The sequence below is a fragment of the Bactrocera tryoni genome, chromosome 4 (assembly GCF_016617805.1).
Source record: "Bactrocera tryoni isolate S06 chromosome 4, CSIRO_BtryS06_freeze2, whole genome shotgun sequence".
Classification (NCBI taxonomy): Eukaryota; Metazoa; Arthropoda; class Insecta; order Diptera; family Tephritidae; genus Bactrocera; species Bactrocera tryoni.
In genome coordinates this window covers 73,686,550-73,712,331 of record NC_052502.1, presented here as the reverse complement: position 1 = coordinate 73,712,331, position 25,782 = coordinate 73,686,550, and the positions used below count along the sequence as shown (strand labels likewise).

General features: G+C 29.1%; 3 protein-coding genes and 1 long non-coding RNA gene across 10 annotated transcripts in view; 2 read left to right on the top strand and 2 right to left on the bottom strand.

Moving 5' to 3' along the window:
- The window catches only part of LOC120773480 (serine/threonine-protein kinase minibrain), a 72,165-nt gene extending 68,304 nt beyond the window's left edge, over nt 1–3,861 (bottom strand). For both annotated transcript variants that reach the window (XM_040102406.1, XM_040102407.1), the window contains exon 1: nt 3,076–3,861. The gene's annotated coding sequence lies outside the window, so the exon portion shown is untranslated. The remainder of the gene's footprint in view (nt 1–3,075) is intronic.
- A 1,007-nt stretch (nt 3,862–4,868) lies between these two features.
- Nucleotides 4,869–6,387, top strand: LOC120775842. The gene is made up of 4 exons (XM_040106211.1): nt 4,869–5,074; nt 5,136–5,316; nt 5,402–5,488; nt 5,714–6,387. Exons 2-4 carry the CDS (start codon nt 5,257–5,259, stop codon nt 5,855–5,857), a joined length of 291 nt encoding a protein of 96 aa, XP_039962145.1. The 5' UTR covers nt 4,869–5,074; nt 5,136–5,256; the 3' UTR covers nt 5,858–6,387.
- Nucleotides 6,388–7,769: 1,382 nt separating this feature from the next.
- Nucleotides 7,770–25,782, bottom strand: part of LOC120773997 (sodium/potassium/calcium exchanger 4) — a 37,425-nt gene continuing 19,412 nt past the window's right edge. For 4 of the 5 annotated variants that reach the window (XM_040103269.1, XM_040103270.1, XM_040103272.1 and 1 more), the window contains 7 exons: nt 15,132–15,269; nt 12,261–12,568; nt 11,939–12,170; nt 11,020–11,157; nt 10,262–10,507; nt 9,424–9,525; nt 8,731–9,053 (listed from right to left, as the gene is read on the bottom strand). In XM_040103269.1, coding sequence (XP_039959203.1) covers nt 8,731–9,053; nt 9,424–9,525; nt 10,262–10,507; nt 11,020–11,157; nt 11,939–12,170; nt 12,261–12,568; nt 15,132–15,269 — 1,487 coding nt within the window. Of the gene's footprint in view, nt 9,054–9,423; nt 9,526–10,261; nt 10,508–11,019; nt 11,158–11,938; nt 12,171–12,260; nt 12,569–15,131; nt 15,270–25,782 lie in introns of all 5 variants that reach the window. The other variant, XM_040103271.1, reaches the window with a different exon arrangement.
- Nucleotides 12,513–25,782, top strand: part of LOC120774002 — a 134,487-nt gene continuing 121,217 nt past the window's right edge. For both annotated transcript variants that reach the window (XR_005705209.1, XR_005705210.1), the window contains exon 1: nt 12,513–12,598. This is a non-coding gene — a long non-coding RNA (uncharacterized LOC120774002). The remainder of the gene's footprint in view (nt 12,599–25,782) is intronic.

Here is a 25,782-nt window from a genome sequence, read left to right as displayed (position 1 = left end):
CACACACACAAAGTAAAATAAAAACAAAGCAAACAACTATTGCAAATCTCGAAATTAAGCTAAAGTATAAGCCATAAAATATATGAATATCGCATATAAAGCCAAAATGCTGATAAAATCGCAGCAAAGATCAAAGTTAGCGCACTGAATAGCACAAGGCAAGCGATCAACTGTTACTGCGCCGATGCGCTGTTGTCAAATCCACATTATTTCATAAAGATTTGGTTTTAACTAGCATAAAGTGATATTCTGCCGCCGACATTGACATTAACGGAAGTGTGCGCACAAGAAGAGCAAAACACATGCGAAAAGATACTGTGCTGAAGTAGCGCATCCGCTCGGCGCTTGCAATAGATTCATGAAAGAATGTAATGCAAATTTATAAAATAAATAATAATAATAACAACAGAAAGAATTACTGATAAAAAGCGGTATTGTGTCTTTTGTTGTTGTCACTATAGAAATCTCCTTCTCAATTCTAAAGTGTTCGCAGAATATTATGCAGTTAGACGCAAAATTTTTTATTGCCTTGATTACTTCCGCTTATTTGTTTTTTGTTTTCTATTCGACAAGTTTGTCACTACATTGTTGCGGCAGGTTTGGAACAAAGGAAAATAAATATTTAACTGAAGTCGAATGAAAACAAGTTGTTTCTATCATACTGTAGCTTATTTCAAACGGGATATATTGATTATTTTTTAGGTCTAGTGAGTTCCGAAGAGGGACTCACGGTTATCTAATCTCCGTTTGTGTGGTAAGGTTCAGATAAGTCGTGATTGAGGTCATCCAACGGTAAACCGAGGAAACGTGCTGTTTCGACGGGACCGGACAATAGGGAGGGAGGCTGTTAGATTTATTTGTAGGGTTAGCTGGACATGCAAAGCGGTAGTTAGAGTTATGCGGGGATTCGTTACATACTGGACATGCATCTGTACGGTACAGTATTTACTGAGATGTAGTCGTTGAAGGTGTTAATGGATCAACTGTGAATGGCGGTCAGTGCATGTCTGAAGTTTGTTGCTTTCGAAGTCTGGCGAAAGGAAAATTTGCGGGGAACTTAAGTAGGAATTTAGCCTGTTACAGTATCAAGAACGAAGTGCAAAGGTCACTCAGCGTTTCGTTGGGTAACGCACCATCTGCGATGGTCAGCTCCTTCAAAGTCCGCTGTTCAACTGTTTTTCTCTGAAGCCCAAATGCTAAGCGCGGGAATATTATAATATTGCTTGACGGGTTTCCGGCAGAGATCTCAACAATAATTTTGATATAGCTTTTTATTAGTATATTTGAAATTTTTACTATTTACTATCTTCGGTTTTTTCCTTTTCATTGGTAGTTGTTTTTATGTGGGGGTCCCAAACCCAGCGAACAACCCTGTGGAGGGGATGTTTCGCCTTCTCATATTAGCTCGCTTTCAAACGGATTTTTTCTGGCTACCCAGAGGATACTTGGTCTAGGACCGGAAGTCGTGAGGTGCTTGAGTCATATGTAAAAGAATCGTTTCTGGCCACACCCACGTGAAGTTGGCCACGACGAATATCGCATTCGATGGAACGATGAGCTGTATGAGATATACGAGACCATTGACATATTCCAGTTCTGAAACGACGCAATACCCGGGGGCGGGGGAAGCTGAGAAAAGGGAAGACATCCACTCGTTGGAAAGACCAGGTGAAGAAGGACCTACTTTGCTTGGAATGTCTAATTGACGCCACCGTGCGAAAAGAAGAAACAACTGGCGCGCTGTTCTTAACTCGGCTATAATCGCGTAAGCGGTGTCTACGACAGTAAAGAAGAAGAAGACTATCTTCGGTTAACATAAAGTTTGAAGCCGAATCAAATTAAACAAAAATTTGATGTATCTTTCCACCTGTCTGCTTTAAAAGTAAACAAGGCATCTGCTTCATTCTCCTGCGTATTATTTGTTAACAAATTTACCCAATTATTTATGTTTGTGCAGCACGTTGTATGTCACCGAGCAACTTCAACGCCAACAATCAGACAGCAGCTTAATTCTAAATTCACGCCAAACTCCATAGTCAAAGTAAAAATACAAATGCAACACTGCGTAAAACAAACACTCAAATAATACCAATTCACACACATACGCGCAAGGCAGTAAGTAAAAAAAACGCAGACAGCAACCACCATTATAATTAGCAGAGAGTGCGGCAGCACAAAAAATACTAATAAGAAGCAGCAGCAGCGCGGTAGCAACAACAAAAGCCAACCAAGTGAACAGCAAATAAAACTAACAATAATAACGCCGCCACCAGCATCGCGCTATGCGTTTGTACGACACAGCAACAACGCCAAAACTCGAATTCAGCTCTACCGCTTTATATTGTTATTTTTTCGATGTTTTCATACAACTACGCATACAGCAAGTAGGCAGCGAGGCAGCGCGTCACTGAATTTCTTCCCTCTTCACATAAAATTTTCCTATTTGCTTTTGTTGGCATTGCTGTAGCTACAGCTCCCACTGTCGTTGCTGTGTTTAATTTTTTTTTGTTTCTGTCTCTACTGTTATTGTGCTTTAATACTGCTCATGGCCATTCGCTCTTTGTACTCCCATTTATGCTCTTTCATACTCATATCTTATGACGTCGGCAATGCGAGAATGCGCAGCGAAAGCAGCGGCGGCGGCGTCAGTATTTCTTTTGCTCTGCTCAACGCGTCTGCAAAATTTTTTCCAAATTTCCTTTTTAATCACTTCTATTTCATCCCACTTTTCGTCTACTTTTTATGCCAATAGCTTATATTACCCTTCTTTCTTATTGCTACACTTTTCGTTTCCCTTTTATGCAATGCTTCTTCATCGTTTTTATGATGTTTGCTGGTTCTTGCTTCTACTTTTCCTACCTTTCTGTCTGTTTTACATGGCTCAGGTTGTGACAGCGACGACGACGTCGACAGCAGCAGCGTTCTGCTACAGTCACAGTCGCTACACCCAGAAAAACTAATTTCTGGCGATTTTAACAATATTTTGCAATATCCTATTCCTAATTTTAACTTTTTACTGTATTTTAGATTCTATAGTTGAACACAATACAATATTTATTAGATTATTTAGCGCACCTTTTGTTTTCCCGGCCACAGGGCATTTGTTTCGTTGTTGCCGACTCGCTGTTGGCTGGGTATTGGCCCGCGTCACTGGCGTCGTTCATTCATCGGTACAGCGATTTTGTATCGTTCAAAGCTGGCGTTGAAATATCCATATCCAATTGGCGCTTGGCGCTCAAAAACTTAGTGGCCACAAACACTGTTTTTTTGAAATATTTCAAATTTATCTTATATGAAAATTACAGCGTCGTCGTCAAATTCAAAAAGTACTGAGTTAAACAAATATAGATTGATCAAAACGGAAAACAGTTCGTCCGCCAGTCCAATTTTATATAGGCGGCGGCGACAATGACGACAAAGACGACGCACCAACGGCTACCGCACACACACGCGCGCACAAACACAGACACTGGGCGCGGGCGGTGCTTTGCGGGACGACGACGACGAACACCGCACTTGCAAATGGCCACACAAAATATTTTTTCTTTTCACCAACAATATCTACAAAATTACACGCGCGTCTCACTCACATACAATAACCATACTTTCGTTGGTTTATTCCGCATTTTTTAAATAATTTTCAACACATAAAACCACAATTCTTTTTTAGCTTGGGCTAGTGAAAATTTTTTGTATTGAAATTCACACACAACACACACAAAAGAAAGAAGATTCTCCTTTGCTTGCTGCTGCCTTTTTCTTCTTCCACACAGCTCTGCTTCTTCCTTTGCTACTTCTACCAAAGAACGACGACGACAATGGTTAAAAAGCAACGCGGCGAACGAGTGAGCGAACGAAACGAACTGATTCCGCTTTTGCTGTTTGGCAATAGGACAATGGATAAGAAAATCCAAATGGCAGAGTTGCTTATAGGGTGTACATTGTTTGGTTGAATTGAAACTTATTGCACATATGTGACAAGCGTGCTTAATAAATACCAAGTTTATGCTCTTTTTTAAATTATATTTTTAGAAAACAAAATTATTTTAAAGTCTTTTCGTCAAAATTTCTCTCATTGCTAAGAATTTCATTTAGAAAATTCGTTTCAAAAATGAACCAACAGCAACCCTATAAGAATACGTTCCAATTTGAACCTGATCTAATATGCATTCGGCTATAGTACATGTTACTGCTTAGAAGTACAAATGAGAAAAAGAGATGCCGGCATATATAAGAATTTGCAAAATGATGTCGCAATTAAAGGGTGTTTGACTTGAAACTTTGCTACTATACATATTATTGTTAGCTTAAGTTGTATGGATAACCAGAGAACATATATCATAGACAGAGAACGTTTATAATTATATTATTATATATAATTATATTATAAACGTTCTCTGAGAACGTTCACGTCTTTGCCAATTTTACGATATTTTATCCTTCGAAGGGGTACTGTTTTGGATGAGCGCGTTTCACCACGGAAAATTATTAGCGTGTTTCCCCACAATTTACAATAGGGGCACGAAAATAACAGAATTAAACATTTTCAGTGTTAAATGAGAAATACTATGCTAATTTCAATAATTCGTATATTTGCATTGCGCAAACGACTCAGCATATAATTTATAGATATCAAGGTAAATTAATAATAACTTTTAATATTTTTTTTATAACAATGGTCTACGGCAATGTAATGCAGCTATAATGAAATAATTGCAATTATTCGAAGATTTTACATTTTTTTATAATTAAATTTAAAAACTATTGTTTTATATAAAACAATTGTCAAAAAAGTAGATATAGTTGGTAATAGCATTTAATATTTAAATGAAAGTTGGTAACGCGATCGACCATAGCCCTTCTCTTTGACAAACACTATCATGCAATTCTATCAAAAACACAAAACAAAGTGGATTGCATATTAATATATCCATCATTAAGGACAATTATAAAAGCAAAAATAGAAACTGATTTTTAAACGGGTATACATGATTTAAAATAGTTTCAAATCAACATCAACATTATCAGAAGTTATTATTGTAAAGGAATAAAGAACTTATAAAGTCGTTTATTGGTAAGTACTAATTACCGGCTAGCAATAAAAGTATAAAAAATAACGAAAAACTTCTATAAAGGCAATTGGGGGCTTGCAGATTAAAATCGACCATAGTTATTTGCTACTTGGGGCGAACAAAAAACCCAATAGCGATAATAAAAAAACGTATAGAAGCATTGTAGAGGGTTTTCGTAACAGACATGACGCCCTTCGATGATTTCGCATATCTGATCAATCATGTATTGTTGGGCGATGAACCGGTAAGTGCTTTCAAATTTGCGTATAAAAATTCACAATAAAACAATTGAATTTTAAATTTTCATTTCTGGATATATACTTCAATAGACGATCGAGGATTTCATACTGCTAGTGGGCACGCTGGTGGCATTTATAGCGTTTATACTCTGGTGTTGTTTTCCCATACAACCGAAGGTAAGTGTTCTAATGAAACTTTTCCAGATGCAGTGCTGTGTAGTGTGTAGCAAGCTGGAAATGCTTCATGATTCAGAACGCGTAAATTTCTAAAGCAGAGCAGTGTAAGCTGGTATTTTTGGTTTGGTTTGACTGCTAATGTGGTAAAAGAATTTTATTAAATATTCCCAAATATTTTACTTGCTTTCGAGCTATAGTTATGTTATTACTAATTTTCTTTTGTAGGATGGTACTAATCATCGACAATTCTCTTGCAAATCACTACAAAACTCACTTGAGTCTGCACAGGTGCATAGCAGTTACAGCAAATTGGCGTATAATGAATACACAATGAAAAGTGGCGGACATGTCTATCATTGTTGTACTTAATTAGGTAGCAACGATGCGTTCTACGTGCGTGCGTTATAATTGAATAATTAACAAAGTAATACATTTCAATTTATGCGGTAGTCGAAGCGAATAATTATAAAAAAAGACGCGCTAAAGTGTTTAGCATAGTAAAACAAAATGAATTTCATGGAAAGAGTGAGCCAACTACCCAAAATGCAGGTAATAAAAAGTAAAATCGAATAAGCAAAAATCAAGTGCTAAAGGACTTCTATAAAAGCATATTTATTATATAGTTATTTTTAATTAATTAAAAAAAAGTAAAACAGTCAAAGTCAAATATATTGCCTATATACATTTAAATTTATTTATTTATTTAGTAATAGTTGTAGCGTGGAATAATAAGAATAATATGTTAAGTTCAAATTTAGATGAAAACAAGGCTGAGCCTCGCTAAAGCGACGTTCGTAATGTAAAATGAACATTAAATGACAAAGCATGTATAATTTAATTTTTTACATGCAATTTCAATGCTATGGGAAACGCGTGTAAATAAAATAATTTCATTGTAATAAATGCATTGATTAATGAATGACGCACACAGACATACATACATTACATATATACTACATTTAATACATACATACATATATACACGATACCAAATAAAACAAATAACGTTGAAAAAACTATATATGCTTAAGAGTAAGGAATTATTTGCTGAAGGTGCTTTTCCGATTTTTTTAGTTGAATATATTATTCTTATTATTTATTTATATATTAATTTTTTAAGCCATAACAAAAAAATTTAATTTAATTACAAATTTTATGATTTTGATTGAATTAAACCCAATGTGTCATAACCTCAATATTTTTTTAAAATTTCGAAGCAATTGGTATTAGTTCCACTGTCTAATGTTTTAAGCGAAAGCAACAAATTTTTAAATAAATGACAAATTTAACTATTAATTTGTACGTTTATTTTATGAATTATTATTCGAACACAATGTGGCATAACCTCATAATTTTCAAAGTTTCTAGAAAATTGATATTTTTTACACTGTAAATAAATGCACCTCTACTGCTTGTTTAGTTCATTTTTTGTTTGTATTGACTTGCCTTTTAAATTATTGCCTTTTTGTTAATAAATTTTTATTAAAATATTTTTAGGTTAAGAATTGGCATATATTCATTATTAATTCAATTAAAGTTAAATAAAGAAAAATTGCGAGTTTTAGTTACTGGTATTATATTCATTCTTTGATTTTTTTTTAATTTTAATTTACAAAATTTTTATTTCTCAAAAAGTGATCTTGGCCATGGAAGAGCATATATTTTTGTTTAGGCGCATTTTAAATTTTATCTAATTTTTAATTTTTTTAATTAATTAATAAAATATTTAATTCAATTAATAAGAAATTGTTTTATAAAGACATAAGAGTTCTTTCGAGTCATTTTGTAAGACCCAAAAACTAGTATTTAATCATTACATAATTCAGAATAAACATAAATATATAAACAAATACATAATTGTATATATTTTTTCTTAGTGCTAAAAACATTTACTCCATAAATTAAAAAAAAACAAATCTTTACAATAATTATACCTGCTAAAGAAAGAAAAAACGCCAACTAAAAATAAAAGTACGAATTAAAAGGAAATAAAGGGATTTTTTACTTTAGCGGAAATAGTGAAAGACTACTATATTAAAAATAAATACATACATATGTATTAGTTTTTTATTTTACTTATTTTTAATTATTACTTTGTACTTATTTTTAGTTCAATCAAAATTATTTAACAAATGCTTTTTATTTTTACTTTATTTTTAGTTAAAAAAAAATTGTTTTCAAAATATTTTACAAATACTTTATTTTCATATAAACTTTTTATTATTCTATATTATTAAATTTTCTATATTTTTCGTTGTCCACATTAATAAAAGTCTTTGTGTAATTGTTTAAAAATTATTTATTTTCCGTTTTTATTACATCACATGCTTACATGCTAATTCGTTGTTTGTATGTTTTACATTTTTAGTATGAATGTTTGTCGTCTCTTGTGTGTGCAGTTGCTGAAAGCAGTTTCAAGATTTATGTACATACATACATACATATGTATGTTGTTGCGGCGAAAGATATTTTTTGTTAGCGCTTAGGCAAATTCAAATCCGGATTCAAATTTAGCAAAATTACGAGGTAAGATGAAGTTAAATAATTTTGGCCGTCTAAAAAACTCAATTAAATATGTAAAAGTTATTGAGCACACTTAGCACTACCTAACGCCAAAGCTGATACGTCTGTCGTATTATTTCACATAATTCAACTTCTAAAGTTTTAATTGTAAATTTATTTACATACACATTATCTTCAACTTTATATTCAACAGTATTAAAAACATCTAATAATAATAAATAAGCTAATATACATTATTACTCAGCTGAGTATAAATTCATTAAGTACAAGTTTACATAGCCTTTCTATTGCGAAGCGGTCTTATATAGTGTACCTACACACAATTTTTCAGCCGCTAATTTCTACTTCTGGCACTAATTAATTGGCTATAGCACAATTTCCGGCTAATTAGTAATACAAAAAAAATATCTACATACATTCAATAATATTAACTAAAATCGGTGTACAAGTACATAGGCAAATGCTATACTTTATATACTAAATTTACAACTTAAAAATTACATAACCTAAAAATTCAACAGCTAAAATTTGGCTTCGCATTGTGTAATTAAATAGATTTGGTGTTTTTATACATCGTACTTATAGTACTAAACAGTCTTAATTAGCTCACGTAAAAAAATGTTTTTTTTTTTTACAAAAATATAAAAGAAAATACTAGAAATAGTTTCACAACATACTACTTTTCTATCAACCATTTTTTAAATTTTCGATTTTGCTCACTAGCATTGTTTTGGGAAGAACACATTCATCTCAATCAAAATCTGCAGGACAATGAATACTAAGTAGACGCCGATCAATGCTATGCCTGCACGTTTCGTCAGCCGATAACCGCTAAAACTCAGTACGAGGAAGAGCGATAAGGTGCAGAGCAGCAGAATGATAATGTTGAATTCAATACCTTGCGCGGCAATCTGAATCATAGCGCTGCCATCTGTTTTGCCATAATTCATACAATTTTTAATAAACCATGGCACTCCCAGCGAGAGTAGGATGGCAAGTGAGTTGGCGCCCAGCGAGTTGGAGACGCCAATGCCGTTTTCACCTAAAAGAGAGAGAGAGAGAGAGAGAGAAAGAGAGAGAGAGCGAGAGTGATATAGTAAATATAATATTATTTGTTTGATTGGAAAAGTGAGTGATAAGATGTAAAGTGAAAGAGAATAGAAAAAGAGAGAGAGAGAGAGAGTGTTGTTAAATTGGTCAATAGTGAGTCTCAAAAAGTCTAAAGAAAGAGTGAGAAGACGTAAGGTGAAAGAGAATAAAAAAGCAGTTAGAGAGTGAGTGTTACTTTTTAAAAATGTGAAAATAGTCCGAAAAGCGTTAGTTGCCATATGTTCGCTAGTGTGACGTCAGAAAATTATATGTGATTAAAAAATTTAACATGTAAGACAGAGACAGAGAGATTCTCTACTCACCATTGCGCAATGAAATACAGCTGGAAACCGCCTCGGGCATAGTTGAACCGGCCGCCAAGAAGGTGAGTCCCATAATTATTTCAGGTACATTTACCGCAACACCTGTAATAGAACAAACAATTATATATTTATGTTTACGATTATTTTTTTAATAATACTGTATTATATAAAAAATTTTGAAGTTTGCATTAATTGCTTATCGGAATTGTCTTTTTTGCCGATTTTACTTCGTGATCATATGCTTAGCATACATCACATCAGAAATTTGCTTTTAGGCCAGCAAGAGCGCGTGATTGTTCAGCGTATGATATTTTTCAAATCACATCAATAAAAATTAGCTTAGTATAGACACAAACCTCCTAACAGTAAATTTATTAAGCAAAGACGCAAACATTTTACATTTAGAACTAGCTCGGACACAAACTTCCGCCTAGAGAATTTAGCTCAGATGCAAACTTTTCACAGTTAATGGGTAATTGTACTCAATATCATCATGTAATGATCATTCCAAATACATTGTGTGATTTAGTTTGTAAATCCCAGAATTTGCTAATTATAAAACAATCAAGCGGCTGATTAATGTTTAATTAGGAAATGTAAATCTTTTATTTGACGGATTTGTTGTCAGTTAGATTGACTTTGAGATAAATAAATTCCGCGCTTGAGCAACCTTTATTAACTATAAATTTAATTAACATAAAATTGCGAAAGTCACTGCGAAAAATTATCTCTGGATTAATTTATATGTAATTTTAATTAATTACTTTGCACAGCCGAATTAATTTGAATTACAATATTATTATATTATAAAAATGGATATAAAATAATTTTTACTCACCAAATGCGGTCAACATCCACACAATCATATAAGCATTGAGCCCAATCGCAATGATGCACATCAAAAATGACAGTGGATAGAGGCGACGATGATGGGCAGGATTGGGTATAACAAATGTCAGTGTAAATTTAATGGGAAATATGAAGGCCCACCAGAATTTTCTAAATGCCGTCTCACCATGTGGCAGTGAGAAGAGTTTTTGCGGTTGCGGCTGCGGTGGCACGTCATCGCTTTCGTCGCTAGTATCTGCAGAGATAAAAAAATTAGTTACAACTTTTTTAATTTAAATTAAACCCTAGCAATATAAAAATCGACAAAATTAAAATGTTTATAAAAAAAAATCATTTTTAAATTTACCTGTTTTAAATAAAAATAAAAAATTAAAAAAAAAAAAACTAAAATATAAAAATAAAAAAATCATTTTTATTTTTTTTAAATCTACCTTTTTTAAATTTTAAAATTTTCAAAAAAACCTAAAATATAAAAATCGACAAAATTAAAATTTTCATAAAAAAAACTTCAAAATTATTTTAAAAATCGACATAATTAAAAATTTTCATAACATTTTTTTTTAATTTTTTCAAATATTGTTTGGATTTTTTTGATTTTTTTTTTTTGTGAAAAATTAAATTTTTCATATTGCTAGGATTTAATTGTTTTTTAAGTTTTATTAATTATATAAAATAAATATCATAACTTTTTAATGAAAATATTTATTTCGAAATTTTACATGTTTTTATAATTTTTTATGAACTTACAACTTTTTGAATGCGTCAAATTGACTGTCGATGAGGTATTATCGGGTAAATTTATCACAAAAAGCCCATCACCGCCCAGATGATCCTTTTTAAGCGGCAGTCGCGCCTTAGCGCTATTCTCTGGTGGCTCGGTAAAATCTGTAGAAGCAGACAATTAAATATTAAAAATAAAATATATTAAATAATAGTTAAAATATAATAAAAATATACAAATACTGGAGAAATAATTAAAATTATTAAAATAATAATAATTAAATATTTGAAAAAAAAATATTTGCTAAAAAATTAAATAAAAAAATTTATTAATTAAAAATAAATAAAAAAATAAAATTAAAATAAAAAATAAGATAAAAAAATAAAATAAAATAAAATAAAATAAAAAAAAAAAATAATTAAAAAAGAATTGAAAAATAAATAAAATATTATAATAAATAAATAGTTATTAAAATATTAAAGTAATATAATTAAAAGAAATTACAAATAAATACCAAAAAATTATTATTACTATTGACAAAAATATAATAATAAATATTAAAGTACCAATAACTGCATAAAATATAATTTAATATGTATTTATTTAAGTAGAAGAGTCCACAATTATTGATTAATTATCGTCATTAGCTCTTAAATTTTTTAATGCCTAATATTTTTTTGAAAATCAGTTTTCATTAAAATATATTTCTCATTTTTAATATATCTTTCTTCTGCTCAATCCATATTTTCAATCTTTTTTTAAATATTTTATTTTCTCTGAACTTTTTTCTATTTTATTCAAACTATTATTTTTTATTTGTTAAATTATTTCATAAAAAACATTGTTTTTTGTTTAAAATTATTTTATTTTTTTTTGCGTTTTAAAGTTTTTTATTTTATGTATTTTATTTTCTTTATTCCAGCTTTTTTTCTCATGTTTACTCACCATAACGCTTCGATATGCAGCAATTCATCTTGTCCTCCACGAAAACACGTATGGCTGGCATAAATTTGTTGTTGTTAAACGTGAGCAAATAGTAGAAAATGAGGAAACCCATCATGATGCATGACTCGGTGAAGCTGACATAGCCGCCCCAAGCGAGTATGATGAGTACAATTGTATTAAAACTATATATGACACAATCACGCGCTATAGGCCACCAATCCAGCTGGACGGGCTGTGAAAGAGCGTTTTAAAATGGTAGAGAAATTAAGATATAAAAATATAACTGGTTGCGTATACGCCGCGTTTGCTACTACTGTCTTACCTTTTTTACGACCAACGCCCCCAACGCAGCCACGCCCAATGTATTGAACATCAGCGAGCCGATAATCGTGCCCAAACCCATATCCGAATCCGTTATGAGCGTACTTATCGTATTCGTAAAGAATTCGGGCATTGAGGTGGCGGTGGCCATAAAAGTCGCCGCAGCGACATCTTTGGATAAATTCAAATCTTCACATATACATTCGACGGTGGGCAGGAAATAGTCGTTGCAAATAATAGCGAGCAATATGAAGAAATAGACGGCGGCAAAGACATGCAACACGACCCAGCCTTGACGCAATTGCTCCACTGTGCGGAGTAGAAGAGTGTTAAGTTTTGGTAAGTGATTTTTGAATGTTTTTTTTATTAAAATTTATTATCATAAAATTAATTTTTTTGCTAGAATTTTAGCAAAAGGCGATACTTTTTTTAATTTTTTTAGTAAAAAATTTCATTCCTACAAATTTTGTTGTTTTCTTAAGTTGTAATATCTAAACTTTTTGCTTATTAATTTTCTTTAAAATTTTTAATTTTATAATTTTTTTTTAATTTTTAATTTTTTTATAATTTTTTTTTGGTTTTTTTAATAAATTTTTATAATTTTTTTTTTGATTTTTTTAATAAATTTTTTTACTTATAATTATCAATTTATTATAATCAAAATTATTAATTTTTGTGAAAGAAGTAGAACTTTATCCATTTTTTATAAACATGAAAAATACAAATTTTTATCAAAAAGTAATACCTTATTATTTTATTTTTTACATAATATTTTTACGCTTTAAGAATTGTTCTATAATTCCTACTTTCTATTATTCTATAAGTTTTTTCGTAAAAATTCAACACCAACAAAACAACGCTACAAATCGTAAATATTTTATAATCGGTCAATTTTCGGCCTCTTATAAATAATCTCAGAAATCGCCTCCTTCAGATTGCTACCACCTTCTAATTACCGGGTTTTCCCTTCGTTTTAATTGGATTCCACTGAGTTCGGCACTTACAATGTTGATAATAAAACAATTAAAAAGAATTTTACTGCAAATTTACTGATGCCGGCTGATTAAAAAAAAAATTGACGAACCCTGAAGGGTACTTATAATTTCAATATGTGTTGGTATCGATAAGCGTAGTGAAAATGTTATAAAAACAATAAATATTTGTATTAAAGTTTTTAGTGAGATAAGCTATTTATTATACATAGCTCACACGTTGATATTTATATACATAACACTGGGCTACACGAAAGAATCTGCTGGGCTTTTTTCACTGAAGCATTTAACATTAACTTCCTTCAACTCAAAGCTTTCAAAACCTGATAATTTAGAATGTTTTTGTTTGTTACTGAATTTTACATTGTATAATGCAGCTTTCATGCTTTGTAAGCTGATGCAAAACTCGAGCTTTTTAAGGTTTTTCTAAAAATTTAAACTTATTTACAAATTACTGAAATTTTTTTAAAAGTTTTTAAGCAGCTTAACAGCAAATACATTTAGTGTTTACTGTCGAATTCAAAAGCTCAAATCAAAACTTTTAAAAGTTCAACATTTTGAGCTTTCAAAACTTCCAGAGATCTACTTTAAAACTTTTACTTTTGAACTGAGCTTTTTAAATTTACGCCATAAGCATGCTTTCTTTATTGCATATTTGGAAAGTTTGGTGCTTTCACGTTTTCTAAGCAGATGCAGAACTAGAGCTCACGTTGTTAACTCTAGTTATGAATTGTTGAAAAGCTTGTAAGCTTCTGGAGCGCAAATATATTTAGCGTGCTTCTCTGAATTGAAAAGTTCATAACTTTCTCTTCACCTCACTCTGAATAAAAAAAAATTGAGCTTTGAAGCTTTAAAAGCTAAACTGGCTAAGTTTTTTCGTTTAGTGTTTTCAAATGTATCGAAATATTATATAAATAAAAATTAGCATGCTTTTCTGAATTGAAAAGTTTAGAATTTCCTTCAACCTCATTCTGAATAAGAAAAATTGAGCTTTGAAGCTTCGAAAGCTTAACTGGTTAAACGGTTTTTCGTTTAATGTTTTCAAAAATAACGAAATATTTTTTTGGCTAATTATTATCTTTATTTAAAAATAACGAAAGCACTTGCGAGCTTGTTTTCATAAATTTCTGTACATTATTTACAACTACCCGAGCTTTCAATAGCTAGTAAAAAGCAGCAACTACTTTTTAAATAACTATTCATTTATTATATGTGAAAATTATATTAACGGAGCTTCCAGAGCTTTAAAACTAAGCTTTTGCGTATGATAGAGATTTTTCCAGTTTAAATAAAAATTATTGAAAATTTCAGTGCGCATTTCGGAATTCTAGAGTTCAACATTCATTTTGACCTAAAGCTGAATTATAAAAACTAAGCTTTAAAGCTTTGAAAGTTAACAAGTTATGGTTTTACGCATATAGTTTTTAAAAATGTATATACATATATGATTGCAGCAAAATTTTAATTGCTTTTTATTTAAAATAGCAAAAAGCTTTTGAGCTTTTTTTTTTATACAATTCTGTGAATTATTTACAACTTTCTGCGCTTTTAACAGCTAGTAAAAAATAGTAGCTAACTTTTAAATAATTTTGTATTTATATTTCCGCACTAGCAATTTAGATCAACTGAACTTTCAAAGCTTTAAAGCTATTGAAGATATTTTTTCTACTTGTAAGTTTTACGCAAAGCTTTAAAGCTGTTTCCCGATATTTTTTCTACTTGTAAGCTTTACGCATAGCTTTAAAGCTGTTTGCCGATATTTTTTCTACTTGCAAGCTTTATGCATGTATGCTCTCCGCACGTGAAATATGTACATTTTCTGACTTGTTTACTTTTTACTTTTATTATATTGTTGTTTTTGTCATCATTAACATACATACCTGTGAAAAGCTCAGGAAACTCATCTAACGCTGTACCGGTAGTATCCTCTTCGCATAGCTGTGACTCACGTGCCAATGGCTGATGTAGTACATATTCAATATAATGGACAGTTTGCTCCAGAAACGTTTCATTATATTCTGAAAGAGATCAGGAGTTTGATATATGTTAAAAATGTTGAAAAAAGTATTGAAAAAAATTAAAATTTTTGTAGAAGAAAAAAATATATAATATATTATTTATATTTTTTTTGAACTTTTGTGTGAAAGAATTTAAATTTTTTTATTTTTTTTATGGTTTTATCAACTTTATTTTTTTATTTCTATTTTTTAATTTTTGTTTTATAAATTTTGTTCATATATTGTATTAAACTTTTAGTACTTTGTCTTTAAAAAGTATTTTTGCTAAATTTTTTTTAAATATTTTACCATTTTTTTATTTTATTAATGTTGTAAATAAATATATTATTTTAAATTTTTGTATTCAGACTTTAAATACTTTTTTGCTTGAGAAAAATAATTTATTTTTTTTTGAAGTTTTTGTGATTCTTAGAGCTTTTCTTTTTTCTTCTTTTAATTTTTGTTTTATTTAATTTGTATTACTTTTTTATTTAAAATTTTTCCGTTCTTTATTTATAAGTACAAAAAAAAATTTATCAACTTATCTCCATTACTCCAGTCGTAATTTGCAAGTTCGCTAAGCCTCATAAATTTTATATAGACGACTATAATACTATAATTCATTGCTATGCGTTGCCAGCTTGTTTTATTCAGACGAAATATAATTTCGCGGAAAATTCTCACACCAACACCTGTTAAACGCGAAAAGTGTGTTTGAGTGAGAGTTGAGCGGGATTATACGTCTGCTTAAATAATCTGACACACTATTCACGTGTTCTAAGGAGAAATGTATTTATTCTAATATCTCAATTGGCTCATTAACTTTCAGTACATATGCCAATATGCAAATCTTTACGAGCTTAATTATCGCCATTAACATGGTACACACTATAGAAGTTGTAAAAAAAAATTGCTTATCTATTCCACAAAAAATCTCTTACGTGCGGGTGTAATTAATATTCGGCAGAGCAAAAATTTTAGTAGTTTTATTTTCAAGCATGCTTGTTTTATGACACTGAGATTGGGTAAATAAATTTCAATTTAGTGAAAAAATGCAGCAAGTGCTGTATATACAGAAGACTTGTGTTACTGCTCCAAAGCATGAACTACAGCTGACTATTTTTATTGCTTGGAAATGCGAAATATTAAAGTGATGTTTTAGGAGCAACAATTTTATGGTTAAAATTAGTTAAGGATTGCAGTAAGGCGTTATATTAATCTTCGGAGATAAGAGCGAATTTGCTGGAATTTTTCAACTCAATATAAACAACTCCCAAAACTTTAAAAGTGTTTTTCTCGCAACGCTGTTTTCATAGTCGGTTTGGAAAATTTCGCTGAAACGTCACGATCGACTTGAAAATTGCATACGACTTTTTGAGATGCTCGAATAATATTTTTGATAATAATTTACATTTTTTAAGCGATTCGGAACCTGTTTTTGTGGTTTTGGACTTGAAATGAATTTAAGTAGAATAATCTTTGGTTTTAGATCCGTTTTCTCTATGTCTGCTTAGCAGCCATCTTTCAGTTAAGTTCTGGTTAAATTAACCAAGACTATCACTTACGGTAAAGAATCTTTTTTTTAACCAGAACTTAACTGACAAATTGTTGCTAAGCAGACATTGAGAAAACGGCCCTCAAAGACTACTACTCACTCACTTTTAGTTAAGTTGTGAGTTGTTCAACAGAATGCGTAAATAATTTGAGTTGAAAAAAATTTAATGAGTGTAAAATTGAGTAGTATGTAATAATAAAACTAATGTTTTTGTTGTTGTAATATTTCAAAAGTGCTACTGATCCCTTCAAAAATAATTTTTGCAAACCATAAAACCGTTATTTATGCCAAAAAATCCAATCTACTCAATCAATTATTGAGTGTGATGGTTTTCCACTCACTCATTTACCGTTAATTGTATTTTCAGTTTTAGTTATTCAGTTTTAGTTAGAAAATACAATTAACGGTAAATGAGTGAGTGAAAAACCATTGCACTCAATAAATGATTGAGTAGATTGGATTTTTTAGCATAAATAACGGTTTTATGGTTTACAAAAATTATTTTTGAAGGGAAATATTGCAACAAAAAAACACTCAAACTACTCACTAAACTATAAGGTTGCCACTAATAACATTTCAAAATCCTTTTGATGCAAACATTTTTCAACTGTCGCCGCTTTAACACATGAAAATAATACTACACATATAAAACAACAAAGACAAAAGCTACAATTTAAATATCTACGTAATACGGAACACGAATTGCTCATTGAACAACGAGCGCCTACAACAATAATTCTAACAAATACAAGTTGCTAGCGACGACAACAAAAAGTGTCAATAAATTATTATTATTATTAAAGCGCGCATTTATTTATTATTTACTTATCAGCGTGATTACTATACATTACATTGAACAACAAGTGCTAAATTACAGCAACAAAAACAAAAAATAATCATTAACTAACAGCAATGCTAGTTAGTATTGTTTATTTACACTGTGAAGCTTGATGAGCGCTGTGCGGCGATGACTGATGAGTGTACCGCGTGTAACTATAAAGTGCTGTGGGTGAGTGCAGAGTGACAGGAGCGACAAGAGTAACGGTTTTTGAGCGAAATGATTTATGAACACGCTGCTGGTAGTGTTGCTGAGCGCCTGCTGCTTGGCAGAGTGTGCGCATTGCCTGTCATAAATAAGGTATGGGTGTCGCTTGAAACAGCTGTTTGGCGTGAGTGGGGTCGCACTAACAGTGCCGTTGACGCGTAACTGTATACAACGTGCAAATGACTGTATGTAGCGTAGTTGTCTGTAGCTGTATTTAATAATTCATGATAATTTCATAATAAAGTCTCTTCGCTCAATGTCATTTATGCGCCTAACACAACACACACATAGTTAGTATATACATTTAGTATATACACTTGTTTATCAATTTGTATGTACATATGTATTATTAAAAATAAAATTATTATTCTTATATCATTATTAATTTGCCTTTTGGCGTGCGTTCTTGCCAACACCTTAAGTGTTGTTGACAAAAAACGAAAAAATACTGCAAAATAATAATTTAAATAGCTCTTAGCAGCTCAGTCACGCCGGTTTGATAGACCGTTAATAGCAATGATAACAAATTGAAAACACATGCGATTTAACTTTAGTTTTACAATTAAATAATAGGCGCACGTATTACATAATAGATTGTGGTTAGTTTAAATAGCAGCGAAGTGGTACAGTAATGTGCATAATTTTGCCGTAAATAATGAGACAAGGTTGCAAAATTTAATTTTTGACAAAAATTGAATTATACGAAAATAAAAATAAATAAAGTTAAAAATTAATTGAAAATAAAAATTAAAAAATTAAATGAAAATAAAAAAAAATTAAATACAAATATTGCAAAAAAATTAAATTTAAAAAAAGAAAGAAAATGTTAAATATGAAATAAAAAATGTTAAATAACTAATTTTTTTTATTTATTTAATTTTAAAATGATTTTTTTTTTTAAATTTTATGTATAATTTTTTTTAATTTATAATATTAAAAAAATTTAAATTTTTTAAATAAAATTTAATTTTTTTTTTATTTATTATTAATAATTTTTTTCAATTTTAAATATAATTTTTTTGTAAATTAAAAAATTTTAACTTAACGTTTTTCCAAAAATTGAATTATATGAAAATGAAAAATAAATAAAGTTAAAAATTAAATGAAAATAAAAAAATTAAAAAATTAAAAAAATTAAAAAATTAAATGAAAATAAAAAAAAATTAAATACAAATATTGCAAAAAAATTAAATTTAAAAAAAGAAAGAAAATGTTAAATATGAAATAAAAAATGTTAAATAACTAATTTTTTTTATTTATTTAATTTTAAAATGATTTTTTTTTTTAAATTTTATGTATAATTTTTTTTAATTATAATAAATTTTTTTTTGTAAATAAACTTTAATTTTTTTTAATAAAATTTATTTTTTTATTTGTTAATAATTTTTTTTCAATTTTAAATATAATTTTTTTGTAAATTAAAAAATTTTAACTTAACGTTTTTCCAAGAATTGAATTATATGAAAATGAAAAATAACTAAAGTTAAAAATTAAATGAAAATAAAAAAATTAAAAAATTAAATGAAAATCAAAAATAAAAAAATTAAAAAATTAAATGAAAATAAAAAAAATTAAATATACATTATTGCAAAAAAATTAAATTTAAAAAATGAAAGAAAATGTAAAATATGAAATATAAAAATGTTAAATAACCATTGAGAAAATTATATCAGTTGCCGACCATTCATTATTAATACATTTTTTCGCATCACTATACAACACAGTTAAGAAGCCGCAGAACAATCATTCTTATTCATTGCTGAGCACATTTTTTGCTATGTGATTCATCATTTTTTTACCTATCCAACTGTGGTCAATATAAATCACCAAACCAATTTACGCATTCTTATCAGTAAATGAACGAAAAAAGAAAAATTAATTTACGAATAAGCAAATATATAAATATATCTAACATTTGAACGCATGCATGTAATTGATGAACAGATTCGTACACGCGCCACTCAAACACAATTAAAATCAGCAGAAATATCACTTTTAATTTATTCATTTTTTTTTTTTTGAAAGCGCGTGCGTGGCAGCACCTGGCTTTAGCTAATTTGTTGCATGCGCGTATTTCATTGCTGCCAAAAGTAATGCATATTCGTAATTAATCATGCAAGTGCCGTTATCAGCCAACAATAACTTATTCTGCACTTATTTATCACAATTCTGTTTTTCAATTTATTAACTGTCAATAATTTTGGTTTTATTTGTTATTGCCTGCTTTAGTAATCCTTCTCAAAAGTTATGCTAACTTGTTTAGAGGAACTAGAGATTTATTGCGCTTATATAAATCTAGATATGAGTACTTTGCAGTGTTTTCGCTCATTTTAAGACCCTGTCATTGTTTGTGCTTGAAAATCACATCAAGTGATGGATTTGCTGCATGTGAACAGCGCACAAGTTCATTATAAATCTTTGATACTTAACTCAATTTATAATTATGTCATAAGTGTTATCGATATCTTGCATTTTTGAAATATCGAGCACTAATATTTGTGTTTAATTTTTAATGACTTGTAGTCATACAGTCTTATATTTACAATGATAGTCTGCTGATAAGCAAATCACTTTAGACAGGAAATTTCTAGTACGGCAATAAACAATTTTTTAATTTTTCAAAAACATGTTACTTTTTGTAAGATAATTTCAAAGATAAGTAGGTTTGGCGGTTTGCTTATAAAATTAATTTTTTTAATTAATTATTTTTATTAATTTTTTTAACTAATTAATTTAATTTTATTAATTTTTTAATTAATTAATTTTTATTAATTTTAAAATGATTTTTTTAATTTTATGTATTATTTTTTTTTTAAAAATTTTTTTATAAAATTTAATTTGTTTTATTTATTTATTTTTTATTCATTAATAACTTTTTGCAAATTTAAATTAAATTTTTTTGTAAATTAAATTTTAACTTATTTTTTGCAAATTAAAACTTAAATTTAACTTTTTGCAAATTTATATTAATTTTTTTGCAAATTTAAATTTAACTTTTTACAAATTTCAATTTATTTTTTTCGAATCTCGCAATTCTTATAAGCTTTCAAACTTTGTCTTTTTTCAATGTTGTGTAAATTTTTTAAATTAAATTTTCAAATGGCAAATTTAAATTTAATTTTTTTTGCAAATTTAATTAAATTTTTCACAAATTTTAATTAAATTTTTTACAAATTTAATTTTTTGTTTTTGGAAACAAAAGTTAAATTTTTTTTATTTAGTCGATTTTTTTAATTTAAATTTAATTTTCTTTTCTAATTTATGTATAATTTTTTTCAAATTAAAATTAATTGTTTTTAAATTTAAATTAAATTTTTTTAATTTTGTTAATTTTTTTATTTAAATTTAATTTTCTTTTCTAATTTATGTATAATTTTTTTCAAATTAAAATTAATTGTTTTTAAATTAAAATTTAATTTTTTGTTCAAATTTATGTTAATTTTTTCAAATTAAAATTTAAAATTTTTTTTTAATTTAATTTGTATTTAATTTTTTTCAAATTAAAATTAATTTTTTTCAAATTAAAATTAATTTTTTTTAATAAAAAATTTACTTTTTTAATTAGTTAATTTTTAGTTTAAATCTAATTTTCTTTCCTAAGTTATGTATGTATAATTTTTTTTCAAATTAAAATTTAATTTTTTTAATTAGTTAATTTTTTAAATTTAAATTTAATTTTCTTTCATAAGTTATGTACATATGTATGTATGTATGTTTGTTTGTTTAATTTTTTTTCAAATTAAAATTAATTTTGTTTTAAATTAAAATTTAATTTTTGGTTCAAATTTATATATAATTTTTTGCAAATTAAAAACAAAATTTTTTTTGCAAATTAAAATTAATATTTTAATTTCATAATCTTGCTTATTTTTATAAACTTTCCAAGACAATTCGCATAGCTGACAGGGCGTATGCGTAATTTTTTGCTGTCACTACTCAGCTGATTGGCATTCGCTGCTAGTGTTTAGTCACAAATCTTTATGCAAACACTTTTTCCGCAATTTAACTAATTCAATATAAAACACCGCATTTAGAATTATAGAATTCTTTACTTTTAAAATTTATACATTTTTCTAAACTGTCCACAGAACTCTTCCCCAATAGCCTTAACAGTCATAACATAAAATTTCCTATACGCATAAATGTTTAAGAATAAGGCTTATTAAACTTTGCTACCAGCCGGCATTTGACAATTAGCCTGTCAATAAATTAAGTTCAATAATTAAAGCAAACGTCAAATTGGCCGCTTTCATTGGTAAAGTATGCATTATTGCTAGGTAAAATAATCGATTGTGCGAATTGCCATGTGTCAATGACGACTGCTAAAGTTTTTGTGTTGTATTTGTTTAGAAAATTGTTATAATTATAGTAAAATTCAATTGAATTTGCGCCTCTAGAAGTATTTTAAACCCGTGGTAATTGCACGTGAATATTTCATTAGCAGTGTGTTAAGGGTTGTCATGCATTGTGTATTTGCTTTTAGTCAACTAGCAGACGAATAAACAAATCATTTGAAATCATGTGCAAGTGTTTAATGCGCATATTAGCAATAAAAATTGTCGCCGTTATGTTTAAGCAACAAAAAATTGTTTTGTATAAAATTAGACATAATAATTGATAGACTTTGTTTGGGTCACCATATGAATCCACAATTAGTTGTTAGCTAAGTGCTCAGCTTATCCGTTTGAAGCTTGTTGCGATGCAATGTTATGATTTTTTTTATATAATTAACTAAAAGTATGAACACCTTATAAGTGGAAATGCTTTGCTTGAACCAAAAAAAAAAACGATTTTCGATAATATTGTTAGTTTGAAACATTTGGCGCTTCGCATTTTTAATTTATTTGAAGAATTAGGCCTAGCACAGGGTATATTAAGTTTGCCACGATATTTGTAAACACACAAAAGAAACGTCGGAGACCCTATAGATAATATAATATATACATATGTATATATAAATGATCAGCTTGATGAGCTGCGTCGATTTAGCCATGTGCATCATATACCCGAATCAGTCCCTCAGTTTTTGAGATATTGCTCTGAAATTTTGCACACATTCTTTTTCTCACCAAAAAACGTTCATTTGTCGAAAGCCGCCGAGATCGGGAAATTACAAAGTATATTTGTCATACAAACTAACCGACAGAAAACAAGTTTTTGTAGGGAAAACTTTTTTATTTGACAAGGTATCTTCATGAAATTCAGCATAGACTATTGTCTAAGGCAATGGTACAATATGCGAAGAAATTGTTCAGATCGGTTCACTATAGCATATAGCTTCCATACAAATTCACCGATCAAACTCAAGTCCTAGTATGAAAAACTTTTTTATTTGACAGGATATCTTGACGAAACTTGGTGTGGTTTATTGTCCAAGGAAACGATACAATCTCCAAACAAATTGTTCAGATCAGTTCACTATAGCATATAGCTGCCGTGCAAACTAACTAATCAAAATCAATATATAGACATTTTTATACCCTTTATGTCATAAAAAATGCATCTGTGAAGCGTGTTATAGCTGCGGTGCAGTCGAAGATGACATTCTTTCTTGTCTATCACATTTATTTTTCATTATTTATTCATTATTATTTTGTCAATAGACTTCGTCAGCTGCTAAGCATTGGGAGTCGTCATCTGCTGTGCTAAAAATCAGTTTTAGAACACTATCTTTATTAATAATTGCAATCAAACAGTAAATATGTATTTTCACAAGTCTGATTTCTCAATTATCAAGTTATAAATACTTAGGCAGTGCGTCTAATTTAAACTGTAGCCGTAAACAAACGCTTATTTGTTTTTCCATTTCCTAATTATCAACGCATAAGTACGTTTTCAGCTAAACTAATATGAGCTGACGTCTATTTTTGTAAACAGCTGTCATCTGTCAAAAATAGTTGCTAGACGTCAACGCTTTCTTTGCATACTTCTTATGCCTACCCGTTTCTGCTGTGTACCGTTCTTTATTTGCGGTGTTTTTTTGCACATACTTTTTTCCTCAGCTTACTATTTTCTTGTTTGCCAAATTTATGACACAAGTGCTCAATGTTTATTTAATTCGTTTATGGGTGTAAACGAAACCCTTTTTGACGGCGAATTTTTAGATAAGTACCGCTACTTTGTAGCAGATTGAGCGAAAGTGTCAGCCAGTCAGTCAGTAGGGTAATTAATTAGTCAGAGCGCTGCAAATACTGATTTCGTTTATCAGAAATATCAGCAGTGAGCACAACTGTCAGTCAAGCAGCCAAATAACTCTCTTACTCATTGAGTTAATTCTAAAGCTATTAACTCATTCGTGTGTATTTCCGCCAAACCAATAAAAGTGCCGTTGTAAATGCTTAGGAACACGGAAAATGGCATATAAATAAAGATAAAAAGCCGAATAGGCAAATACAGCGTTGCTATAACTGCAATATTACAACAAAAACAACGTAAACAATAAAAAACCACAGCACAAAGAAATTATCACAAAATTTATCGTGACTCCAACTTTATTAATTATGCATTCATATTTGCTAATATGTACATGTGTGTGTAAATTTGTGTTTTTGTGCGTTCTGTTTGTTTGCCTTTTAATTTTCTTATCACACATTTGACATGTTCTTAGTGTGATTTTTAGCGGCATATTAACCTTGTGTTCTATTGTTAGTTGTTTTTATTTTCCTTTTCATTACGACTATTGATGCCAATGTGACTTTTTGCCATTTAAAAGCTTATAGAGAAAAAGGAAAATGCTTGCAAAAATCAGATTTTAGTCTGCATTGTATAAATGTCTTTAAGATGCAATGAAGCTTTCCTGCATATGAAAATTGTAGCTTAGTGAAAGCTCAGAGCTTCTTATCATAGTAAAAATTATTCTTTTTATTCTGTACAATAAACATACATAACTCAAAAATGATTGAACCTACTAAATCTTTCATAGTTATTGAAATTCTAGCTTAATGTAAACTTCAGAGCTTTATTTGTTTGCTTAAGAAAACTTTTAATATGTATTACAAACAAACGTCTTCCAGAAATGCACATAACTTCTTAAAGCTTTCATGCATATGAAAGTTCGAGCTTAGTGAAAGCTTCGAAGCTTTCTTTATTACGGAAAAAACTTTTTATAATCAGTATTATAAACAAACCTGTTCCAAAAATGCATAGAACTTACTAAAATGTACATGCATATGAGAATTCTATCCAAGTGAAAAATTCGAAGTTTTCATTTTTTTGCGAAAAAATTATTTAATACCAAACTTAACATCCATACATATTTAAAAAATTTATTAAAATTTCAGACGCCTTCATGCATATGAGAGTCTAACTTCGTGAAAGCTTCTGAGATTTCTTTGTTAAAAAAAAAAAAACTTTTTTAATCCTTATCATTAACAAACCTCTTCCAAAAATCCGTAGAACTTACTAAAATTTGAAAATATATGAGAATTCTAGCTTAGTGAAAGCGCAAAAGCTTTTTTTTATTGCGAAAAAACTAATCAGCATAATCATTTGTACAAGCATACATGATCTAAAATTGCATTAAACCCTTAGACGCCTTCATGCTTACGAGAGTCTAGCTTAGCGAAAGCTTCTGAGCTTTCTGTGTTTCCGAAAACAACTTAATCAGTACTAAATAGGTACAAATATTCTACAAAAATTCGTTAAACTCACTGAAAGTTTCAAGCAGATGAAAGCTTTTGCTTAGTGAAAGCCTCCGAGCTTAATTTTTTTCAAAACTGCGAAAACAACCTAACTAGTATTAAGTGGATACAAATATGCTACAATAATACATTAAACTCACTGAAAGCTTTCAAGCAGATGAAAGCTTTCGCTTAGTAAAAGTTTCAGAGCTTAATTTTTTTCAAAGTGGGATGTGAAATAACATAATAAGTGAGATTTATGATAAAAAAAATTTAAAAAATTTTTTCAAATTGTTGGTGTGTGCAAATTTATCG